Below are 24,665 nucleotides of genomic sequence, written 5' to 3'. Positions count from 1 at the left end.
AATATTTTCCATAAAGTAGCAGGATAAATGGAAAAAAAATGGAAAATAACAAATAACTGCTACAAAGTGCCTGTCAACTTTGTAGCTCAACTACCACGTCCAGAACAGCACAGTCATCCCAGACAAAAAGTATTGCTACCCGGTTTAACGTTTAGGCGACCCGACATCAGCTGCCTGCAGGCGAGGAATTTCAAGAATGATTGGAATTTCTGATTGGAACTCCGTAATTCTGCGATATTATGTTCACATATGGACATGAAATGGAAAATAAGAAGGATGCTGTCTGTTCCAGGACACGCCCTGTCGCTGGAAAGTGCTCTCCATCGCGCAGTCTAGTATAGTCTGCCAAATCGCAGGCTGAATGCTTCCCCTGCGTTTAATCCCATTAAATGACAGTCAAAAACTTAAAGTCGGCCTACAGATAATATCAGCCTCTCAAACGGTCTTTTCCCCTCCTTCAAAGCTGCACCAGGGCATATCCTCGTGGAAATCTCGGCAAAGAAAGAGAGGCTCTACCTACCGGGCATGTCTGCTAGAGGTGAGTATCTTTTGCCGCAGAAGCCTTCATAACAATACCTATACAGGGGAAAAGTCTCTTAATTTTTGTAGAGGAGGGGGTCTTGGTTCAAGGATGGATGCAATGGACAAGAGAGCCCATTTGCGTCGTCTTTCCGGAGGATCAGGCTGTGATAATGACACTGTTAGTATGTAGGTTAGCTGAAACTACAGCTTCCACTGCTGCAGCCCTCTCTAGACAGCCTACAACTTATTCTGTTGATATGAACACTCTGTTGCAACCTATAGCCTACATAGATCATACCTTTTCCTTAAATCCCTTTCCTTAGTTATGATGAACCTCACTTCATGGCTGTTTCTTTTAACATTTGCTATTAATCCGAGATGATGCATGTCATTAGTTAAAGAATGCACACGCCCAAATTGTTGCCTAAATGAAAGCTGTTGATGGTGGACTTGTAGCATATGATGTTCATTCTTAACTGGTTGATTGTGATACAATGGAGTATTGCAATTTGAGTGCCATTGTACTGTACCTGTCATGCATTTAGCTGGTGATGTGACAAGAAGTGCCATCTTTTTGGAAACAGATGCACAAATACAAACTATCATTTAGTGCAACAATCTCAACCTGTCTGACTGGAGAAGATGTTTTCAGGCAGAACATGTTTGTACCCATCAGGTGGGTCTTAGTGGATTTGTGACAGGTGACTGTGTTCTCTGGCAGAAGAGATAAAGAGCCTCCAGCTGCTCCTGCTATACCTTGTGTCATCAGATGATCTGACTGACTGATTGAGCGCTGGATAGAAGCAGAGAAGTTGCAATATTAACCTGACCTCAAGGTTATTATATTAAATCTGCAGTTGGATTTATCCTGACGGGTCTGATCCAGTTATGAAACATCAACATTTTATAAAGAGATTTAAGCTGTACTCCCTAAAGACTATGTATGGTTGGGCCTGTGTAGCAAGACGGCTTTGAACTGATGGCTGTCACTGATGTGGCCTATCTGTCCTCCATGACTGCTGGTGGAAATCGATGGAGTCCACTGCTTGACGGCCCCCCTGTGGTACATAGATCTGATTAGCACCCTTAAGCCCCTGCAAACAGCCAATCGTTATTCATGAGAACTACACCCTACATTTGTGGCTCTACCTCTGTGTTGGTTACACAAATGTGAGGTTATTAATTTATTATCACAGATAAATCAAGCACATTGACACAAACAACAGTCTTTGTAACAATATGTCAAATCAAAGACATATTTTTTCATGGGCCAGCTGAGTCAATGCTATTTCAATTGACTGGCTGTAGTAGTCCCATCTCACATGACCTCGAGAACTTGACTTACATGTGTTTCATAATATTTAACCAGAGGACATAAAGTGTTTTTGTGTAGATAATAATTCAGAATATTTCGTGACGTCTCAACACGTTTTGGGCGGTCCAAATAAACAGAACATTTTGATAATCGATTAATTGTTAAGTCATTTTTCAAGCAAATATGCCAAACCTTTTTTCCAGATTCTCAAATGTGAGGATTTTCTTTGTCATATGTGATAGTAAATGTAATATCTTGGTTGGTGGGCCAAAACAAGCAGTTTGAAGACATCACATTGGGATTTAGAAATTGAGGATTTTCTGACATTTTATAGAAGAAATTATTAACTGAGAAAATAATCTCCATGTTAGTCAAAAAAAAAAAGGTAGCAACTGTTAGTTGTTGTCCTATTGTGGATTACTGGAAAGAATGGAGATTATCCTTGAACCAATGGTATGTTCCAAATATCAATATATAGTTGCAGGCTCGGTCTGCATTGTTGTTGTATAATTCTATATATTGTAGTATCCAGAAATCTATAGGCATTGGGCAACATCTAAAACACTTTAGCCAATTAAAACATGTTCCTTCTCATAGAAAGAGGAAGTTAAAAAATGTCTCAAATGATTCCACTTTTCCCTCCCAGTATGCATTCATGATTACCAGCCCCTCCCTCTGTTGTCCAGCAAGCCTCAGCCATTACTGTGCTCTCAGTCTTACAGTCGCCAACCCCCCACTCCTCTTATCAGCACAGGGCCATCAGCTTTTACCTTGGTAGTGATGCTACCTTCCATTAGTCACCCCACCTTATAATACACCCTCGTGGCCATACTGCTCTATCTGGGCCTTTTAGTGTCATCATATTTCCTGTGCTGTTTTCTTTTGTCTAGAATCTCTTAACATTATTACTTTTTTTTAAATAAAACCTTTATTTAAAAAAAAAACTTTATCCCAGAGATGTTGACAAAGCACATACTGTATACCTGAGCTGCTGCAGTGAGTCTGCCATTCATGGCCATTGAGCAGTTTGACCCGAGCAAGTGGGAGTTCAGTTCATTGTTCAATGCAAGGTCACCTACAGTATGTAGTGGCATTAAAGGGGGGGCTGGGTGTTTCATATCAGATTCCTCCATCTACAGAACATTCTCCCTCTTGGTCTGGGAAATCACCTGAAAACCTACCACAGTTATGACATTAAGCATCGTCTCGTCGTTTATTGTTATAGTTTGCTATTCTGCTACCATTGGTTCTCTACTGTTTAGGTTGGCCATTCATATGTGGGTGAATTTATTGTTCCTCTTGGTCCATTTAAGCCATTTATCTCTGCTCCACCGCAGAATCTTAAAACAACATGTTGGACGGCAGAGTTCTCACATATGCATGCCAATGTAGTTTATTTATGGTTATTCAGTTTTCTGCTACTCTGGGGCTGTTTGTGAAAGTTGACTTGTCATATTTTATATCTGATTGTATGGACCTTTTTAAAGCCACTGTAGTTTTTCAGGTTTTTCCTTACTTCTTAATGCATTTTTCAACTGAATCTCAGCAACAGAGTTTAGAGAGTTTACCACAAGGTTATTAGGTTGTTAGAATGATTAGACCTGTGATGACAATCATGCAGAATTTTTTTTAAAATTATATTAAATGAATTTAATTAACTGCAAGTACCACATATTATTATAAGTTGTAGCATGAATGCAAGGTATTCAGAGTTATGTCAGCCTAAATAATTGGGGGTTACTTTACTGCTTTCCTGCTTTATCAGATGTGACAGTAATCATTGCATTTGGAAGACTGGATAGCTTTAAACAACTAGCATCTTTAGTTTTCAGCCCTGCTCTGACCTCCTTCTCTGCCCCGCCCTTACCTTGAGCAGGGTTAGCACATCTTGCACACCGAACCTGTTACACTGCAGTGTAATCTGGATGATCAATGGTAGATGGAAAAGGAGGCATTGCTCCATTCTGCAGTAACCCAATCTGATGCCTCATCCTTATCTGAGCACTGGAGAGGGCTGCTCATGCTCCAACAGCACGACCCTCTGCATCAGCACTTTTCTCTGTCTGTGTGTGTGTATACTGTATGTGCGAATATGAGGGTTGGTGTGCGCGCGCATGCATGTGTCCTGGCAAAAGCCTGAATAATTGATGAGCAGGGTAAGGAGTGAAAGCGCTGCCGGACGGGACGGTGTGTGTGGGAGTGTGTAGAGATGGGGGAGAGGGATACAGCGTGGCCGGAGCCTGGCTACGATGGGCTCTGCAACTACGCCCAAAAAATCACCTCCTGCTTCGGACTGGATGGTAAGACTGGGGGGAAACAGATGAAGAGGAAGAGGGGGGAGGGGTGTTTCTTCTAGTGTGGAGCAGAATGCAACAAAAGCTTTGGATGTATTTTGTGTGCGATGCTGATTTTTCTGTGTGCAGGGACAGCTGTCTTGTTTTCTGAGCATGCATGTGTTGATCTGTGAGTGTGTGGGTAGTTGTGTCAAAGCTACCACAGAGTGGATGACAATTGGAGGGCAGTGCCTCACTGCAGCAGAATAGCATGTCCTTAGCCACCCTGGTGTGATGTATGTGTGTGTGTGTGTGTGTGTGTGTGTGTGTGTGTGTGTGTGTGTGTGTGTGTGTGTGTGTGTGTGTGTGTGTGTGTGTGTGTGTGTTAGAGTGTGTCTTCTTGCTTACACCTCTCACACTGGATCTTTTCTCTGAAATGAAACTTTCTGAACGGGAGTCTAATTAGCTAAATACTGTATAGATTTTCAATAGTTAGTTAACTCGGCCAGTCAAGCTCCAGCCACCCCGTTTCTGTGCACCTTCTCCGACGAAGAGGAAAATCATTAAATTTGAAGTGCAGGCCAAGACCGATATCTTCAGACTAAAAGGATATTTTATGCTATGTCATTGTCTGCTGTGCTTTTCATCATGCCTATGTACCTCAATGCTGTACTTAATTTGGTGGGAGAAAGGAGCCGTGATTAGCCTTATCTATTTGATGAATATTGGATGTCACAGAAGTTTTTGTTTTGTTTTTATGATTTTAGTCATTAAAGATGCAGTAGGTAAGACTTATAAGACTAACTTTCTGTCATATTTGCTGAAACTGACCCTATGTTCCAGTAGAACTACATAAAGCAGTTAATTTAAAAAAAAATCCAACTCCTCTGGCACCACCTACAGCCTGTAGTGCGATTTGCAAAACTCCACAGCTCCCTGTTCATTTACACCAATCAGGGCCAGGGGGGGACGTCTAACTGCGTGTCAATCACTGCTCATGCACACACATTAATTTTACCTTGTGGGGGGAGGGGCTTAGGAGACAGTTTGGCCTCTAGCAGAAAGGGGGGGAGGGGACTGAGAAGTTGTTGATGTTCAAATTCTTTGGCTAAGTCCTGGATCTTCACCATAGAGCTCAACAGTCCCGCCCACAGTGGGTTCCGGAAGTACAAATACAATGCAATTTCTCCATTGACAAATTGGAGTATAAGCCATAAAATCGTAACCGTCAATGGTAGCCTTAAAAGAGAGATAAATGTCTTTTATTCACGATGTCTTGGATAAGTACTTCATTACCCACAATCCTGAACAATCCCACAATCCCACAGTGATGCCTCTGATTGGTGGAACTCATGCTGGTGAGGAGGGGGGGTGTCAGTACCCGATTTGTGCTGCCTGCATGATCCGTCACGAGGATTTACAACACTGCACGAATCACGATCTGTTCCACGCTTCTGACGTTAGCCTCTGCCGAGAAGCTAACGTTAGTTTAGCTAACAGCTAATTCGGCTAACCGCTAGCTGACAGCTTGATTCAGTCTAAAATAACGTTAACTCAAACTTAACACTATTTTCTGGTTTTATTTTGAGGGTCTTTTAAAGTTATTACATGCTGTCTCAGCTAGCCGAATTAGCTGTTAGCTAAACTAACGTTAGCTTCCTTTGTTCAGTGGTGCGCAGTGGTTTATGGGATGAGTAGTTCCTTCGCTCTGAGATGACAATATGTACACAGTCTTGTACCTTTGACTTTTTTGGGATTTTCTGTTAGTTTTTTTACTCTAAATGATACGTTGTATGCTTATGAGTCACGTACCACCTGTTTAGATTTTTCCAGACGTCAATGGGAGAAATGAATGGGAAATTTACTTCCGGAACCCAAGGTCTCTCAGAGGAGGGGCGGGACTGTTGAGCTCTGTCTTACCTACAGCACCTTTAATCTGTGTGTATGTATGTAAGATACAGTCCTGTTTTAGCAGCACTGTTTTTATGGTTTAATAAATAACATAATGTTTTCAGTTGCTTTTAAAGATATCAGAGTAACAGCAACATATCGCTTTTGTGGAGTTTGCTCAGATTCTCCCTCTGCATCATCTATCTTTTCACCTCACACCAGGACATGTCTATGATTTAAACTGTACCTCATGCTGAACTCACATTTCCAAGGAAGGTGAATTCATCTTTTCAAGAAAGAGTGCTTGTAATTTAAAAAAAAAGTAATAGCTAGATGTTGGTTTTACCGATTTGACTCATCAAAAAAGCACTCTGGTAGTTTTTGCAGAATCTAATTTGTCCCGACATTAGATGGTTTGAAGATTAAAAACTCAGAACATGCCTTCTTACTACATCTTCCAAAATCCTATACTCCACCACTTCAGCGGATAATTGAGAGTCACTGCTAGCTTTTCCACTACAGACTGATGTAGTTCTTTTATTGTGAAGGATCCTGCCGATGATTAACAGTGGGGTTTTTACATTGTTCGCTGGTGGGGTGACCTTGCTGGTTGTTGCTGGCAGACTCTCAAGGCAATTTACCTTGAAAGTATGTCTTGGATCACTGTGATGCTGCGTGCTGATATGCATCCATTTGGTTAATGCAAAGCACATTCACATAAAAAAACACTTATGAGCGTAATAGAACCTAGAGCCATCTAAAATGCTGTCTCAAAGAGAATCTTGTTGTTTAATGAATTACTTTTACCTAAAATGCAGCGACACAGGAAAAAACAATGTGTTTGCTTTTGATCTTGGCTCATCAAAGACGTGAATAAGCAAAGCAGTGATTGGGATGCACATGTCACATCAGGTATAGAGACTCTCACCATACACAACCAGATGTAGAGCTACCTAACCCCACCCAGAAGATAATCATAGGCTCGACGTCAGCCCTAAGCTGCTTAAGGCCCTAGGCTGGTTGGGCTGAAGACACTCATATAGTGTAAGCTTCTTTACTGTATCTCACTCTGCTCTACCTGCAGCAGAGTGCTTTGTCATACATGCCACCTGCTGTTTGGCGTCTCCACCTGAAGGTGGACATCAACGCTCCAATTCTTACAGCACATTCACTGCAGATCTGAAGTAACAGGTGGATGGATTGTAGAAGCAGGAGTTTCCACTGGAGGCCTCACTGGATATTGCTATGATTTTATGATGAGCTGCTGTGAAGTCGCCCACCAAGCTCTGGCTCCTTTCTTTCTGTTTTGTGCCTCTTTGAACACCCCAGGTTCTTGATGTCCAAAGGCACTGGATTTTAGAACGGGTCTGATCCCGACTCTGGCCGACTTCCACCTGTAGTGCTTCACCCTACTCTGTGGGACAGTCGAAGGGGAACAGGGCGCCATGCCCACTATGCCCAATCTCAACAGCCTGGGCAAGCTGTGCAGCTCCAGCCGCAGCCACAGTGTCCACAGTATCCACCGCGTCCGGGTGAAGCGCAAGAGCTCGGTCAAGCGCATGTCCATTATCGAAGATGGGCACGTGGCTGAGGTCCTGTACCTCATTCCTAAACAATACATGGAGCAGCTGCCCAACCTCAACCCAAATGATTATTATCTGAGTGAGAGGCTGAACGAGGTCACTACAGGTAGGACAGGAGAAACGATGCATCTATTAGATTCACCCATCTCCCATTACAGCCATCCATCCTAACTGAGGCTGACTGCAACACCAGTCAGCTTTAATGATGATTGCTTAATCAATGAGTATTACAAATTACCATTAAAATGCAACAAAAAAAAGGTTTTTGCAAATACATATTTGTTCTACTTTTAGACGCTTTTAATTGAAGTTACATTTCATTTTATTATCCTCTGTCCCTTTCCCTCTCCTCTGCTTTTCTCTCTTCAACAGTTTGTCTGTTGTTGGGTCTGTTGTTATGGTCCTGTATTGCAGTTTGGCCGCTCGGCTTTGCATTCTTTGATTAGTTGTTACTCAGAGATTACTTAATTTTAATTGGATTACAGTGAGTGATAACTCCTCTTGAGGCTTTCCACATCTGACCTGTGTGTATCTGTGAGAGAGCTCCTGTGCATGAGTTACACAACCACAACTCCCCGACGCCAAAAAGTGTTACTGCAAATCACCGTCCTCTCCATAGTTATATAATGCAAACCCATATGCAAGGGTAGACCTGCTGCATTTTGCCAATCAACAGTACATGGGGAAGCAACATGGTGGCTTACATCAGGATTACAACATGGGCATGAGGACAAATCGAGATTTTCAGACCTTATGTATTTTCTGGCTGCATGCCAGGCACAGTAGTAAAATCATCATTGCTTGGCACTTAGTTTGTTTGCAAAATACCACAGACTGCAATAACTCCTTCTGTTTTGTAGTGAAAAGTTTGATTTTGACTAATATCTCAGGTTCGAGGAAGCTTTGTGTCTGCAAACTGACCCTAGATCAAAAATCACAGAGGTCAAGGCTTATGTTAGCCATTTCATTCCTTTAGTGAGAGCTGACAGCGACAGTGACAGTCAATAGCTGCTTATATTCAGAGAGTTCTGAGGCCGAGTCTGGGTCATTTGACTGCTGCTTTCCTGAGACCTGATCTAAAAAAAATCTTTGGCAAGACTTTTAACCTCACAAAGAAACAATAGTCCTGATTTAATTCCCCATCCATTTTTCTTAAACCTCTCTAGTGTTGAATCGTCAGCCCAACAACGCTGAAACATTGTGCTCACATTGTAAACAATGCTGCAGTATTTCACTTGTGTGCTTTTGAATATGAGTGGCACTGATTCTACTCCCCGAGTTATGTTATCCAGAGGTCACCGAATGTTTGACGATACCTCAAAGAAACATGAAAATAAACCAGCAACCCAAGCTTCCTGTGGATTTTAGATTAGAAAATGTGGTGTTTTATGTATACAGATTGTTCTTACACAATTCTTACACAAAGAAAGAATGTTGATTGAATGTTGTAGTAAAAACATATTTCTGTGTATTCAGGGTAACACAGGAATGTAAGCCATTTTAAAATAGAAACAAGCTGGTGAAATGCTTGTCATTATCCAGAGATAGAAAGGAAGGTCTGTCTATGCTCCAAAACAGTTGTCATTAGTATTTTGTCTGTCACGCTATGTGTCTGTTGGATTTGTAAAAATCTGCAAATCATCATCCAGGGCATAGGCATACACATGTTCTGTATGCATTTGTTGGTGTGTGTGTGTGTGTGTGTGTGTGTGTGTGTGTGTGTGTGTGTGTGTGTGTGTGTGTGTGTGTGTGTGTGTGTGTGTGTGTGATTCCTGTTACCCTAATTTTAATCCAGGGATAACAATGTGCAAAATATCCACACACCATTTGTTGTTTACTGTAAATGTGGCCTCAGTCTGGCTTCACCACTCAAGGCAACAGTCCATAACTGTAAAAGGCCTTTATTAGTGGTAATGGTAACAGTGCTTCATCTGCACTGTAGAGATATGATGGCTGTGGAGTGTATAGTCCCCTGGCCAGATTATTAATGGACAGTCAGATATGGATAATCCACAGGTGAGCCAAATAAAGTAGAAACCTTTCATCCATGGATAATAGGCTTTGCTACTCAGGAATTGCTCTTGGCAAGCCTTATGTAGCATGAATGTCCAGCAGCTCCTACAGAGATTATTAAAAGAGGCACAAATGATAATAGGTCCATTACAGTATAATGAGAAGACACAATAATGGGACACTCTTTGTGTTGCATTTAGCAGTTAGTAACCACACTGTAAACCTCTAATCTTTTTAAAGGAGATGGTTTTTCACTAGCCAACATTTAGAAAACTGCTCAGCCACTCAAATCTTTGGCCATCACAAACTCATTACATGTTTCTCTCCCTTTACAATAAAAAAGGGTGGAGTGCTGGAAAGAATATCCACTAACTATTTTTACCGTTTGCCTCACTGGCATGTATCCATAGCCAGATGAGAAGAAAACGCCCATGTGGAAACTGATGCACATTGTTGGGTATCCAGCAGGTGGCATAGTTGACACTGCAGTGGATGAATGCATTATGAATGCATAATGATCTGCCTGCATCAGCAATTACAGAGGTGGTGCTGATGCAAAACTATTCCTCCCCTCTCAGCTGTAGAGAGATACAGTGAGGCTCCAGCATGGGACAGATGGATCAGTGACCGTGTGGTCCCTAATTGCCGCTGGTGTGACATGGCTGTGTTAATTCTGAAATCATATTTTCTTTAGCTTACACATTGAAGTGTCTGCAGACATTGGTTTGGCCCTCTGCTGTGTCTCTGCTGGGTCTCAGTGGATTTAATTTGCTCCCAAAGAGACAAATAAGAAATTGTATTAACACGTTAAATTGTGGAGCGCTGCTACTCAGGCTTGAGTGAAATAGTACTAGTGCATACATACAAAATATAACAGAACTTAGTCAGGTAAGACTTGTAAGTCTGCGAAATATAATAGAAAAGGCTGTCATATACGAAAAAAATGTATCAGTGTCACCTCTCATCGTGTACTTAATTTTCAAGAAAAACATAACATCTTTGAGCCGATGTGAAACTGAAGGAGGGTTTTGAAACTAAAAATGTCTTTCTTTGCCAAATTTAGTCGATCTGACTGGTCTGGACTCCCAAAAATAGCAATTAAGGGGCACGGTTGAAAATCTATTCCTGTTATAATTGAAATTGTGTTGAAATAACCAGACCAGAAAATGTGTAAGCGTGGACAAAGGAAAAACATGTGGCTCAAGTGGCAATGTGAGTTCAGACATCTATCGCACTTATCCTCTACTTCCGGGAAAATAACAGACAGTTTGGTAAAATGGTTTTCTATGTGTTTTTGGCCTTTCGTCCACACTCAAAAACAGATCTTTTGGAAAACTCCTTACAGGGTGAAGATGTTCAGAAACTCAGGTTTCGTAACGTCAGAGTGTGCGTCGTTATCTCCTTTGTGAGGCGTTACAAATGAGGCGACACAACGGTGGACATGGCCAAAATAGTGCTGGTTGTTTTAACCTTGCTAACAGGACTTGTTACAGGTTAACACATACATGTACATTTATTTGTCCACTATATTAAGGAACAGAAGCGTTGGAATGCGCTACGATCAATGTGCCGTTGCAGCCAGGTAGCCTTCCGGTAATAGCTTTTTTTCAAGCTTCTGATTGGCCAACATGGCTTGGTTATATTGTTGGCATGTTGGTTATATTGCTGCCTGTTGGTTTGGACAGCGTTTCAATTGTGTTTTTACGTTTTCATTTGGACAGATTTTTTTTTTTTTTTAAACGGTGCTTGTGTGGACAGGATTTCTTTTTTTAGAACAAAGGACGGAAAAACCCTGTTTTCAAAAATACCTGTGTACGTGTGGACAAGGCCTTAGGTGAGTCTGGCTTTACTGCATGTTGATCAGGTCAACAGTGTTGATTGTATCTGATTAGATAACACCTATATCTTAATACTGTAGTGTAGATAATATTCTCAAAAAGTACTTATCATTTAGGCAGCATTTTATGAACTGTGGATAATGTGTTCAATGCATATTTTATTTAATGTTAATTATTAATTTTGGTGCTTGGCGCTATAACCACTTTACTGTTACGAAAGACAAACATTTCCAGAAAAAAAATCTGTCTTTTACTCCGTTGCTTTATTATTTTACAGCTTTTAACTTCATTCTTTTGTCATATGCGTCAAATACACCAATTGTTGTTCAACTCGACCAATCTTTAGCGCAGCAGGCTGAATACTGCACTAAAAAGAGTAATTGATCTCCACCTGCTACCCTGTTGTAGTGATACAAAGTCTGTTAAGGTGTGTGTGTGTTTAGAGTTTATCTTCATTTTTAGGGAGTCATACATTTACATCATACTACACAGTTTATATTGGAAGTTGATGTGATGTGTTACAAAGACAAGATGTTACAACAGAAAAATACAGAGAAGAAGAAAGTCTAATGTAACAGATTTTCTTTATATATATGGTGATCTTAACAGTTGGTGTCACAGTTTGTCTTTACATGCATGTGTGTTATGTCATGTGTGTAGTCCTGCATTTTTCCTGTATGTGCTTAAATGGGTCTGTTTTAGGGATTTGGGGTTACTGTTTTTGGTTACAGAAGCAGCAGCAGCAGCCACCTGGTTGCTGCAATGAGGAGGCGGCTGACACAACAGAGGGGCTGAAATACTGGGAACAGGAGGGGAAGAGGGAGGAGGAGTGGGCAGAGGAGGAGGAGGAGGAGGAGAGGGATGGGAGGAAAACAGGCAGTTGGGAGGCAAACCCCACGCTGTAGCGGTGTTTTCGGGAGGAGAGCTTAGCAGCGCCTACACCTCTCTCTCTCTCTCTCTGTTTTGTCTCAGCTCTGTTTTCTGCACTTCATTCTTGTCTAAAAAAAGGAACTAGCAGCTCCTGTGTGACTGGTGATCGATACCCGGAACCTTTTCTGGTGCAGATTTACCTCAATTCCAATGGTCATGGTCAAAGAAAAAGGTATTCCAGCGGTCGTGATCAGAGAGTGTGTGTGTATGTATGTGTCAGGAGTGTGTGTTTTTGTGATTTGTTTTGCTTGTTGGGCTGTTCACTGTCTGCAGTGTGTGTAGATGTGCAGCATGTCCAGTTGGATTTGAACTGCCTTGTCTGGCTGTTTGAATTAGATTTAGTTTGAAATTGATTATGTTTTAGATGTGTGATATAGTCACAGTAATATAGACATGGCTTTCTTTATGTGTGTGTGTGTGTGTGTGTGTGTGTTGCTTGCAAGAAACATAATAACACAGTATAAAGATGCATATTCGATATATCAACGGGTTCTCTCTAGTTAAAGACTTGAACGTGCTACGCCCTTTTCAGTACTCTCTAGCAGCTGATGATGCTTGGGTTGGAGTCTGCTTAATTTGGCAGCGTCAGTCTTTATGTAAATGTATGTTGGAACAAAGCATCTGGCTCGTTGTATAGGAGCATGACAGACAAAACATATAGAGTGATAATGTTCAGAGAGTTCCAGGTTAAAACATCCGTCTTCTTATACAGGCTGAATATGACGATAACGTGTAGAGAGAAGAAGTGGAGCACTAGTGTAGGGATCCACATTGCGCAGAGCTATGGACCTGCACTCTCTGTCTCTCCCTCTCTCTCTCTCTCTCTCTCTCTCTCTCTCTCTCTCTCGCTCGCTCTGTCTGCAGCCGTTGCCATGGCGACCATCTAAAAGGCACACTCCATTGTTGTCAGCTGTGGCTTCATTCATAGTGTCCTGTTAAAAGAGAAAGATGATTGTTTCTACCTATAAGTGAGGTCGCCCAGCTGTGTGGGATGAATTAGGTGAGGTCAGGGGGCATGTTCCAGAGATATTAACATTCCCAGCCATTTGCTGGGGCATGTGGTTCGTGAGGTTAACCATTGTTTGTCTCACTATGACTCACTGCAAGCAGCTACATAGGCACAATTTTCTATAATAAAAATGTCTGCTTTAAATTCAGAGATGAAGAATGATGGCAACAATGTTCTTCCTTTCTTTTTGACTTTAACCACAAAGACAAATTAACAATAAATATTTGATTTATAAGCATGTAACTTATACTGAATCCATAAATATTACTAACTATTACATCAACGTTTTCCACATTAACAGTCAACCGAACTGGAAGTGAATATGAAGGTAAAGAATCACAGTAATAAGTCATTATGCGTCACCATTACACTCCATTAACAGTGTCTCAATAGAACCAGCTTTGATATATTACTCCTGTGTTTCAGTAGAAGTTTAATGAGTTGATCCTCCAGCCAGTATTCTATGTGTGGGCATGTGCTATTTTTATGTTTTGTCTGAAAATATTTCTATCACTAAAAAAAACATGTTTACAGATTTTTTTTTAGTGTTTAGGTAGCTTGTTCTCTTGATGTGGATTCGACTAGCCACAAAGAAAAAGGCCTTTGCCATCGAGTCCCAAGGCTGGCAGAACACCCATAACCTCTGGCTGCCACATGTTCATCTCCGACAATCCCTCTGAAAGTGTTTTCCGTAGACTTAACCCGCTGCCTCGCCTGCCGACTCTTGGGATCTGTTGGTGGCAGGAGAATTGTCTGGGTTTATCGTTCACATTTAGAGGCCTCTAGATTTTCATTCCTCTGCCACATACGATTTCTTCTTGTATCTTCCAGGGAGCTCATCGTGCAATCTGTCTGAGGCCAGGTGGGCTCTGTACCATCAGCATGCACAGCTGACCAAATACTAAATTATACTGTATGCCCAGGATGATGAATCATAATAAAAGGATTGCAGTGGTAGCGTTTTGTCTGCTTGCAGGCGGTTGTCCTATTTTCAAAGCCAAGAATACGCTTGAAATAGTTTGTAATTTATTGGGGCCATGTGTACCCAAGGCAGTCTGATCTTGATCTACACGTGCTTCTGAGATTTGTGCACTTTTATACAACTAGTTGATTTATTTATGCTCTTTCTCCTTCTTGCGTTCTCAGCGTTACATTGCGTAAGAGACCTCGCTGACCGCTGACCGCGCTCTGTGAAATTGGATAATCGCCATCACATGCATGTCACCAACTCCCAGAACAACCTGCAATCACCATCTGAACATGAAAGCCTAATGTCATGTGTCTGTGTAGCTGCTTCCCGTGATTTCGCAGAGTGCTGCAGACAACTGCAGTGGTGCCTCATCTTTGAAGCTTGCTAGTGTCTACCCCCTGAAAGAGAAGCTAAACCCTTTCACAGACATCAATGCAACACACACTCTCATAGACACACACTGTTTGTACAGCTGACACACACAGGACCAGAATATACAGATGAGATAAGTGGTCGGCCGGGGAGAGACAGCCACTGACCTATAATATACAGGCTGTAACAACAAGAGCGACGTGAGAATCACATGAAAGAAACACAGACTGTAGCAATACATTGTGCCAGTCAACAAACATCCTCCCTGTCTGGCATCAATCGGTTTGATTATCACAGGAAATATGACACAGGAGTGTGGGGCCGTAATGGGCCGGCATTCAGAGGCAAAGAGCTAAGGCCTTCATCAGCTCCACTTCGGCAAACACAATGGCTTCTGCAGTTCATGAAGCCACCATTGTCTCTGCTCAGATAAGTAGCTGGTCTGGAAGTCCCTGTCTTTGTTTATCAGCTTAGTATTATTATTATGTACCTGCCCAACAACAAACGCTCCGTATTGTGGCGTTCAAGCATTCATAACAGATTATTATTCCAAACCCAGGTCCCTGAGGATTAGTTATTTAAGGTTGGGGGGCCTGGTGGAGGCCGATAGGGTTCCCCCCTGCAATTTGTGACCGCGTTTGAAGTGCTTTGTCTGGGACGCTGGTGGTGGGGCAGAGGGGCGGGGAGGCAGTGAATACAGCCATACATATTCATGGTGGGGAGGGTTAAGAGCTCCTTGTTATGTCTGGGTGATGAAGAGCTCCGAACACCCTCCCCCAAGCACACACTCATCTGATCACGCATTGGGATTTCATGGTGGGCATATTTTGTGCCCTTTGATATTCATTAAGGGTCAGACCCCCTTGGAATATTCCATCCCAAACTGGTTGGATTGGATACTGGAGTAAAAAGTGTGTTTGTGTGCGTTTCGTTTTCACGTCTATGAAGCAGACACATCTAGGGCCCAAAGTATTGGCATGGTTACCAAGAGTGGAGCTTTTGCCACTCTCTTTATCTGTCCCTCTGTCTCTCTTTGTAACACACACACACACACTCATAAGGCACATGTGCACATACTGTACAGACACACACTCCATTGGGGCTGCTATGTGTCTGTACTGGAAACTCTTCTGTCTGTGAATCTTAGTAACAAAGGCGGTGAGTGACTAATATTTTATTTAGACCTTTTCGTCTCTCATCTATTGTTTGATTTAATTCCCCTTTTCCCTGTGCATTTGCAAACCACTACAATGGCTTTGTGTTCCTCAGGGTTCATTGAAGGAAATGAAGGCAACAAAGTCTGAAGCTTCCGCAGCAAATCCTGCACTCTCTGTCAATAAGCCCGCTCTATTGTTATTTACCAGCAAGGCCGGGGCACGTGTTACGGGAAAATCTGTCCTCAGGGAATTCAAGATGGCCTTCTTCACTTCCCTCCACAGGCTCATCTGAAGCCTTTATTATTGCCAACGCAGCTAGGCTCTGCTTAAATGGGTGGGGGGTCGGTGGGATGTAGGGGTGGAGAGAGCAGCCCCCTTTCCTCTACGCCTGGCTTTGGGATGCTCTGCTGGGTTATTGTTCCCTCAGCACCATGTTTGTGTATGTGTATGTGTGTGTGTGTGTGTGTGTGTGTGTGTGTGTGTGTGTGTGTGTGTGTGTGTGTGTGTGTGTGTGTGTGTGTGTGTGTGTGTGTGTGTGTGTGTGTGTGTGTGTGTGTGTGTGTGTGTGTGTGTGTGTGTGTGTGTGTGTGTGTCCATTGTGTGTTTAGGCTCATATCAGTCACTGTATCCCCTGGTGATGAGGCAGTACAGATCACACTGTCAGCACAGCCAACACATCCAGCCCAGAATGAGGAATGTGAGCAGCAGTCGGAAAAATTTGTACTACTGTATATTTCACAGGAAGTTCCTCTGTGCTGAGGTTGCTTCATGTACTGCATGCTTACTTATTTATGGCATTATATAATATACATTCTAGCAAATCAAGCGCCATTTTACTGCCATCAGAAGAACCCCTAAAGACTTACTAATGGATTTATTTCAAATTGATGTTATTGCAGTAAAATTGCTTGAAGTCAAGTCTTTTGTAAAGTCGTAAGTTTTACAGGAGGCCTGCTAAACATTTGAAAGAGACCTCACTAGTTGATTTATGTCCAAACAAGTCCTATAAATGGTTCGATCTGAATCCTTTAAGCAAATTCAAAATTCAAATCTTTTGATGTTGGCTTTCTTAATTTTTTTAAACACCATATAGAGTACCCAGAAGAGGTGGAGCTAAGCTCAAAAAACACACAGCACTCCAATTTTTTTAGATCCTCTGTGCATGGGATTCAAACATCTGTCTTGGATTTTTGTCAACCTGTTATGACGTTAGCAGTGTTGACTTTTCCAAGCTGGGCTGTCCCCGCTGACAACACAACACTTTATGAAATGAAATGTTCAAAATAGTACGTCGGAAATACTCTCAACTCTAAGAGAGATTGTTTGCATCACAGCCACGTAAAATATATACTTCTAAGCTGCTCTCATTATTATTTTTATATGAACACTGGATAAAATGACTTTGTTTGTGAGGATTTGTGTGTAGTGACAAACCCACAGAGAATTACCACCACTGACACTGCAGTTCCCCTCAGATCTACGGAGCTTTTTTTAGTGTCTTTTAACACATTGATCTGGTTTCAAAGCCTGAAACTGTTTTGGTTCACTGTTACCACTCTATTTGGCGTTGTTTTCAGAAATAGCAGGCAGCTTGATAGGATGTCGAATTCCTACTGACCTGATTGTTTTGTTACTTAATGACAACTCTAAATTACATCTGCTTGGGAGACAGAAGAAAATTTGGCTAGCCGGCTCAACCGCAACCAAGAAAAAGATAGCTCAACGCTGGCTCCCCTCCACTCGCTTTGTATAAAACAGTGGTTGGCGCACTTCCTAGACATAATTATGCGGGAGCGCTCTACAGCAAGGATTAACAAAGCCAAGGCATCAACTATAGATAGACCTATGGAAAAACGCAGCAGCACAAGTATCAGTCCTAATGACCTCAGCACCACAAGAATTAGAGGAGAGCAACTAGGCAAGGTGTGATTTTTGTTTTGTTTTGTTTTCTTGTATATTAGTTTGTTTTGTTTTCCCCGACACCGCAGAGGGTGGGGGGTGGGAGAGGGTTTTGGTTCTTGTTTGATTGTAGTTGTTTGTTGTGTATGTTCTATGTTCAAAAATATAAAAATAATAAAAAAAAATTGATCATAAAACAAAAGAAATAGCAGGCAGCTGTTTAATGCAAAAAAGCTCTAAAAACCCTAGTTGTGTTACCCGCCAAGGACCAAACAGAAGGGTGAACATGTAGTTCACAGTGAATGCATTTAGCAGCTAAAAAGACCAAACCAGAGCTAAAGGAGAGTAGTAGAGCTTATTAGCCAGGTTGCCAGAAACACAACTCCAAATCCTGTGTTGGGCAGTAATGCATTACTTAGTAACATGTTTCAGTAATAACTTCTTTCAGTAACGAGTGGTGAAAAGGATTATAATTTGAAATTCAGTAATGTCATTACAGTTACTTTACTTAAACATTTGGAGATCAATTTGTTCATTGGCTTACCAGGAGTTTGATGGAGGGTTGTTGGCAGTTTGGTCTCTCTGCTTTCAGTGGACAGACAGTTCCAGGATGTGCTAGCATGGTACAAAGACTTGAGCTGGGGGGGAGGCAGAGTCTCTCAAAGGGGAGAAATGCAACTCCAGGCAATTCCAAAGTTGTTGGAATTGTTATGTTTTCTTTGCCACGGGCACACCTTCAGGAATAACCTAGTTTTTGTTTAGAGTTGGAGGGGTGTGAACTGCACAGCTGAGGTCAGGACTTGTGGAGAACTGTGTGTGCAGTCACCGAAGCTAAGCTAGCTGCTGGATCTCTCCAAATTATAGGGCTGCCTGGTTGTAAAACAACTATGCCTGGTTTTCTATTTCTACACGTGTTAAAGCTTTAGTGCGTAACTTTTTAATATTATATTATGAACCAGTTACATTCAAGACACAGATAAAGGAATAGTTTGACATTGGGAAATACACTACACACGTTCTTTCTGAGAGCTATCTGAGAAGATTGATACTACTCATATCTGTACGTTAAAGATGAAGCTTTAAGCTTTAGTGCGTAACTTTTTGATAATAATAAACGTCAGTTACATTCAAGCCATTGCCAAATTAGTTGCTACAAAGCTAATCAAGACTATCAGCTCCACACAACTCTCTCTGTATTTCTCAGTATGGCTATGTTCAGAAGATTGTGGCGTCCGGTGACTTTCCCGCGCAGAAACTGGAGTGAAGATAATTACCTCTTCTGAAGAATCCATCTTGGTTTTTTTAATCCTCCGTGTCCTCCGTGGCTACTAGCAACTGCGTGGGGGAGGGGTGGGTGCACGTGTGCAATCACGTAAGGCTTGTATCATGTAGACGCGCCGACAGTGTTGTTGTCATTACTTAGAATTCCTCATGGGGGAGTCAGAAACTACGCACTATAGCTTTAAATACAAAATATGCAATGTGTAGGTGTGGAAGATATGGAGATGTTTAGAAGCACCTTTGACAGAGCTGGGCTGAGTAACAAAAGTAAAGTAAATAATCTAATGCATTACGTTTGCTGCTGAGCAATTAGTTAAGTATGTATTACTTTTTGAATGATTGATTGATATACCCCTAACAGATGGGGCAAGAAACACAAGCAGTAAGTAATTCAGACAGGTTCTAAACAAACCCTCAGTTTAATTATTTAATTATAATTATTTGAAAGAAAAAAACAAAGGGGAATGGTAAAAGTAGAACCTAACCTGTCCATTGTAAGCATCCATCACAATTTACAGACCGAATTCTTGGTTCAGCTTTGACCTTTCATACTTACTGTAGCTGTGGCAGTATGACGGATCAACTTTTCAGATGTGCTCACTTTTGGTATTACCTCCAAATACAGTCTGATCATTTGACCACTCAGATCTCTTAGTTGTAGTGATGTGTGTGTCCAGATCTTAGCAATTACTTTAATTGAGTACAGTGTATAGTCTACATTACTGGTAGAAATGGTGGCCAAACCAACAAAAAAATTAATAAAAATAGAACTAAGTTGTTATAAACTGGATGAAAAGTGTCCATTAGGCTTAAAATGACGTGCAGTTACCCAGATGGCCTGTGTGTTTTCCTGTAGAGGTGCAATGTCACACACACAGAGCTGCTGAGACTCAATTTGCTGTCACAGTAGTCTGGTTCACCCAGAGATGACTCATAGTACTGCTGAGTGTAATCACATCAGAGACACCAGGGAGAGAGCCCCCACCCTCTCATACCCACATCCCTTCCAGCCTCCATCATGTTATCCCGTCTTCTTCTTTAACTGTTTTTTACAACTTCTCTCACTTCCATTTCAATCCAAATTCTGAATGGACCGATGCTCTGTGAATTTGTATCCTTAGGAATTGGCACAGGATATTTTAGACTGCCCCTAGTTGATGAATCAAAGACTGTTGAAGTGTCTCATCAACAAAAGAATGTTCTTGCTGGTTTGATTTTTACTGCAATTAAACAACCGCTCAATATCAGAAAACCACTGCAACTGTAGAAGTGGGATGCAAGGTAGGCCAAGTCATCAATAATCCAGAGTAATGTCTTTCTTTGGTAGACCATTGATTGGTCATGATGCTATTTCTGTGCCTTTGGTGGTGTCTTATTTTAGCCTTGCAGATAATGATTTATTGCAGCACAGAAAGACCAAAGATCCTTTAATTTGTATTCTAAGAGTGTGTGTGTGTCTGTGTGTTTGTGTGTTTGTGTGTTTGTGTGTGTGTGTGTGTGTGTGTGTGTGTGTGTGTGTGTGTGTGTGTTTTTGTGTATCTTTGTTTGAGGGGCTGCCTAGCTGGTTAATGCTCTTGAATATAAAATAATATGGTGGTTTCAGAACAGCTGATAAACTGTGTGCAGTGCGGCACTGCAGCAGTATTTACATCCAGTACAGTAGTGCTGGATTAATGTCTGTCTATGTCAGGGAGGCCCAAACTTTCTACTGAGGAGGGCCAGAGGCTGACGTGTCATGGATCTAAAGATAACACTGGATACTGCTTGTCGAGATAAAGCAAGATGATAACAGCTTCTCTGTCTTATATAATTATAATGGTTGTCCCAATACCTCACATTAAGAAAGTGATGTCTAAATTTTTACTCAGATTAGGGTATTTGCATGCTCTGCAACCAGAGTCATTGTAAAATATTGCCATTAAAAGTAGGCTTTTTCAATACATGTTGGTGGCACAAGTGTGGCTTTAGGGATAGCAATGTCGGTCCACTAATTTTGTTCAGACTGAAATATCCCAACAACTATTTGATGGATTGTTATGGAATGGAAGTACAGCCTCACAAAGCTGCTAATGTGGCTTTGATTTAGTCTTGTGCAAAGTTGCTACTTTACATTGTTTACCTTATTCTTGTTTAATTCACTCATTTGCAACTCTTCCACAGGGTGAGATATTCAATCACCGGAAACATGTAGCCTGCTCTGTTTTATTGTTATCTGAGCTGAGTGCCATGCTCTGCTTACTGTCAAACACTTAACATCCACAGAGAAGAATGGAATGGAACGAATGGAACACCAGCCACAAAAAGCGTGGGACAGGAGTTCATGTCAGGCAGTGTTTGACACTAAAATTTGTCTTCTAAACATGGCAATAGGAAGCCATATATAGCGTGCCCTGCACAATTATTACTAGGAATATAAGCTAGGCATAGACAGCAAATGGCTCATGATATTTTCCTTTAACGATGAAAGTACAGTAAACTCCGTAGCAAAACTGATTTTATCAATACCCCTTTAGGATGCCATTTACCAAGCCCTGATCAGCATTTTGCCTGTCCATCCTCCACTGATAAAGACAGACTATATTTAGGTTGTTTCTCTCTAGAGAGCCTGTCTGGGCCATGAACCCCAAGTTGTGCTGTCCTGCTCAATGTTGTCCTTTTTTCAATCTGACAGGCTCTCAGCAGTTGGTCTTTGGGGTCTGTGTGATGTTGCAGATTCAGATTCACAGTGTGGCCTCAGAAGAACAGAACTTAGAAAACTAAAAGCAATGTTACAAAAACTGCACTGAGTGACTGCTATGACTCATCAACATTACAGTTCAATAGTAACATTAATGTCTCTTCTCTTGCAGTGGCTCATGCACAGGACACACACCACCACTCCACAGAGAAGCCCCTGATTCAGTGCTACAAGTGCGGGGAGCCATGTAAGGGCGAGGTGCTGCGGGTGCAGAACAAGCACTTCCATCTCAAGTGCTTCACCTGTAAAGGTACTGGCATTTTATGTAATTAAATATCTGTTGGTAAATAGGTTTCACATGTATTTACTGATTGTGATTTGGCTCAGCTTTACTCCATAGGAGACAACCCTAATATTATATTAAAAAAAGGCCATAAAAATGAGCCTGTCTTAATTTTTTTCTGAATTGGAGAAGAATAATGTGGGAGTTGTGTGAAAATTGGCAGCTAAGTTGTGAAGTTTTAAAATGTATAGCTAATTTCATGCTGTCACAATAGTAGGACATTTGCTTCCTTTCATTCAGTACATGCTGCCTTATGCTGACTAGTTGTGTTTAGCTAAATATGATTCTCTCCTGTGATGTAGTATGATAGTTCATAGGTATAGAGAAGTCTAGTCTCGCATTGCCAGACCTACAGTATCTCCATAGCGCTGCAGAGTGGACCGGACGCAGCGACGGTGCCTCTGCAAAATGGCATCCCGCAAAAGAAAAGACCACACTGTTCACACAATACAGTAACGTGAGCTATTTAAATCAGCTTTATACATAGTTAAACATAATTTGCTCTTACCAGTGTATCACTGTGTGTCCTTCGTTCACAGCAATCTCACCAATCGGTCCCAAAACGTCCTAGTTAGATAGTAAATGTCCTAAAACATCTTACATCTTTACAATCATTTCCCGAAAGAACCAAGCAGGCCTGCCTTATTGCACGATCCAAATTTTCTTCAAAACTTCCTATTTTCAGCGTGTAGCCTGCTAGTTTGAAGGTTGTTTTTTACCAATAGAACAGAGTTTAACATTGGTAACACACAGGGAGCGGAAGGCGAGGGACATTCGGCGGAACATTCGGCACCGCCGTATGTGAGGCAGTTATCCTGAAAATGTACTGTTTTTGATCCAGATTAAGAGGAGTCATATGTCTGATGGCCCTTTAGGTAAAAAGACAAAAGTGCGACTAAACAAATGTACTTTTTCAACGTCTGTCCCAAAAAGCATCCCAATCACACAAGGTTGGACAGGAGCACTCTCTAAAGGCCACAACGTGCTTTCCATCCTCCTCTAAGGAGAGGGATACATGGTGGTATGACTTATCTTCACTTTTCAAACATACATACTTTAATTAAAGTACCATCCAGACTGCTATGACAAGTTACAGTGCAAATCCTTTAGCCTTATTACTGATGGATTTCTGGCATTCTGTCATGATTACAATGTAGCTTCCCACGGCCGACCAAGCAGTGTCACTCTTGTAGGCTAAACCTGTCCTGCTGAAGCCCTTGTAGTTAATCTGTGACTGAAGCACTGTTATCTTAGGTCACCAAAGGCCCAGAATAACACAAGCAAACGCTGAGATTAGTACCTAATTCAGTCCTTTAAAAGTGGATATACATGCCTTTAGATAGCCAGTGGTACTAAAAGTGTATGTGTGTTTGTGCACGCGAATTAGTGGTTGCCAAAGAAGACACGAGGGCTGCTTTAATAGCCAAAAGACACACTGGCTTAGTCTTTGCTCTAAATTTATATGTGCTGTTGTGAGTCTCCAACTTGTAGGACTAATAATACTGTCAGTTGTGGTCATGTCAGGTTGACTGAGCTTATTGACATTCATACTATCCCCTTGCATGTGTTTATCTCATCTAACTAAAAATGTAAGGAGTCTCTGTCTGTCTGTCCTTCAATCTTCTCAACAACCGTTCATCTAATCGACTTCACTTACTAATAGCCTGGTCCCAAATAGCTAGCTGTAAGCAAATTTCATATATACTCTAGCATTACCAGGGGACACAGCTATGTCATGGCAGGTGTATTGCTCAGAAACCAAGGAAGTGCAGTGTCGAGTATGAAGTTGTTTGGTTGAGCAGTTTTCGAGAAAGCTGCAAGCAGCAATACCAGAGGCCAAGCAATCAACCCGTTCCAAACCAGCACGTTTTGAAAGGGCACTGCAGTGTTCCAAATGCACAAAAGCAAAATATTTTAGTTTCTCTGAATTCACTTTAATTTTCACAAGTTGACCTTCTTAAGTTTCCAAAAATGTATTTAATGTAATGGCATGCATCTGTTGAAAAGCTGAGGTGGTTGGACCTAATGGTCAATGGCCAAAGAATCTCCACTGATGGCTGATTTTCTCTTGACTAGGATAGCTTACAAGCTAATCCCATCACCCCTGAGCCCTAATGAAATTAAATCTGATTCTCCCCTCACTCACTCCCATTCATCCCCAGGATTTAGCGTGGCTCATTGCATAAGAATGATTAGGTACAGTCTTCTCAAAGATCTAAATATTTTCCCTCTTAGTTGTTGCCTTTCCAAAAGGCTATTCAATTCCCAGGCTCACTCTGTGATGCTGGAATGGTGCACTACATGCCCATGTGATCATTATGTGGTTGAAATACTGTACTTATAGACACGCCTTATGTGTGAATCGTGATCAAACCATATGTAGAGTTAACGCAACATATGCAGTCATCATTTTCTTTCTGACAATAAGTGAGTCTTGATAAATGGGAAAACTACGAGAATAATAAAATGTGACATGGAAAATAAGTGATTATTCAAGCCAAGATTTTTTTAATCAGCCATCACACCTGAACAATTTCCCCCCAAATCAGCCACCAAAGGCAGCATGTCATCAGAACTACAATATCTGTTGAAG

General features: G+C 41.6%; 1 protein-coding gene across 4 annotated transcripts in view; it reads left to right on the top strand.

The window, feature by feature from the left end:
- Positions 1 to 340: 340 nt before the first annotated feature.
- Positions 341 to 24,665, top strand: part of ablim1a (actin binding LIM protein 1a) — a 47,104-nt gene continuing 22,779 nt past the window's right edge. The window contains exons 1-2 of one of the 4 annotated variants that reach the window (XR_013503362.1): positions 341 to 538; positions 21,902 to 22,039. Coding sequence is in view for 1 of the 4 variants with exons in the window: in XM_078273442.1 (XP_078129568.1) it covers positions 4,047 to 4,137; positions 21,902 to 22,039 (229 nt within the window). In the remaining 3 variants the exon portion in view is untranslated. Of the gene's footprint in view, positions 539 to 3,997; positions 4,138 to 12,326; positions 12,537 to 21,901; positions 22,040 to 24,665 lie in introns of those variants that run through there. The other 3 variants (XM_078273442.1, XR_013503363.1, XR_013503361.1) reach the window with 3 other exon arrangements.

The sequence above is a fragment of the Sander vitreus genome, chromosome 17 (assembly GCF_031162955.1).
Source record: "Sander vitreus isolate 19-12246 chromosome 17, sanVit1, whole genome shotgun sequence".
Taxonomy (NCBI): Eukaryota; Metazoa; Chordata; class Actinopteri; order Perciformes; family Percidae; genus Sander; species Sander vitreus.
This window is presented reverse-complemented; position numbering and strand designations above follow the sequence as displayed.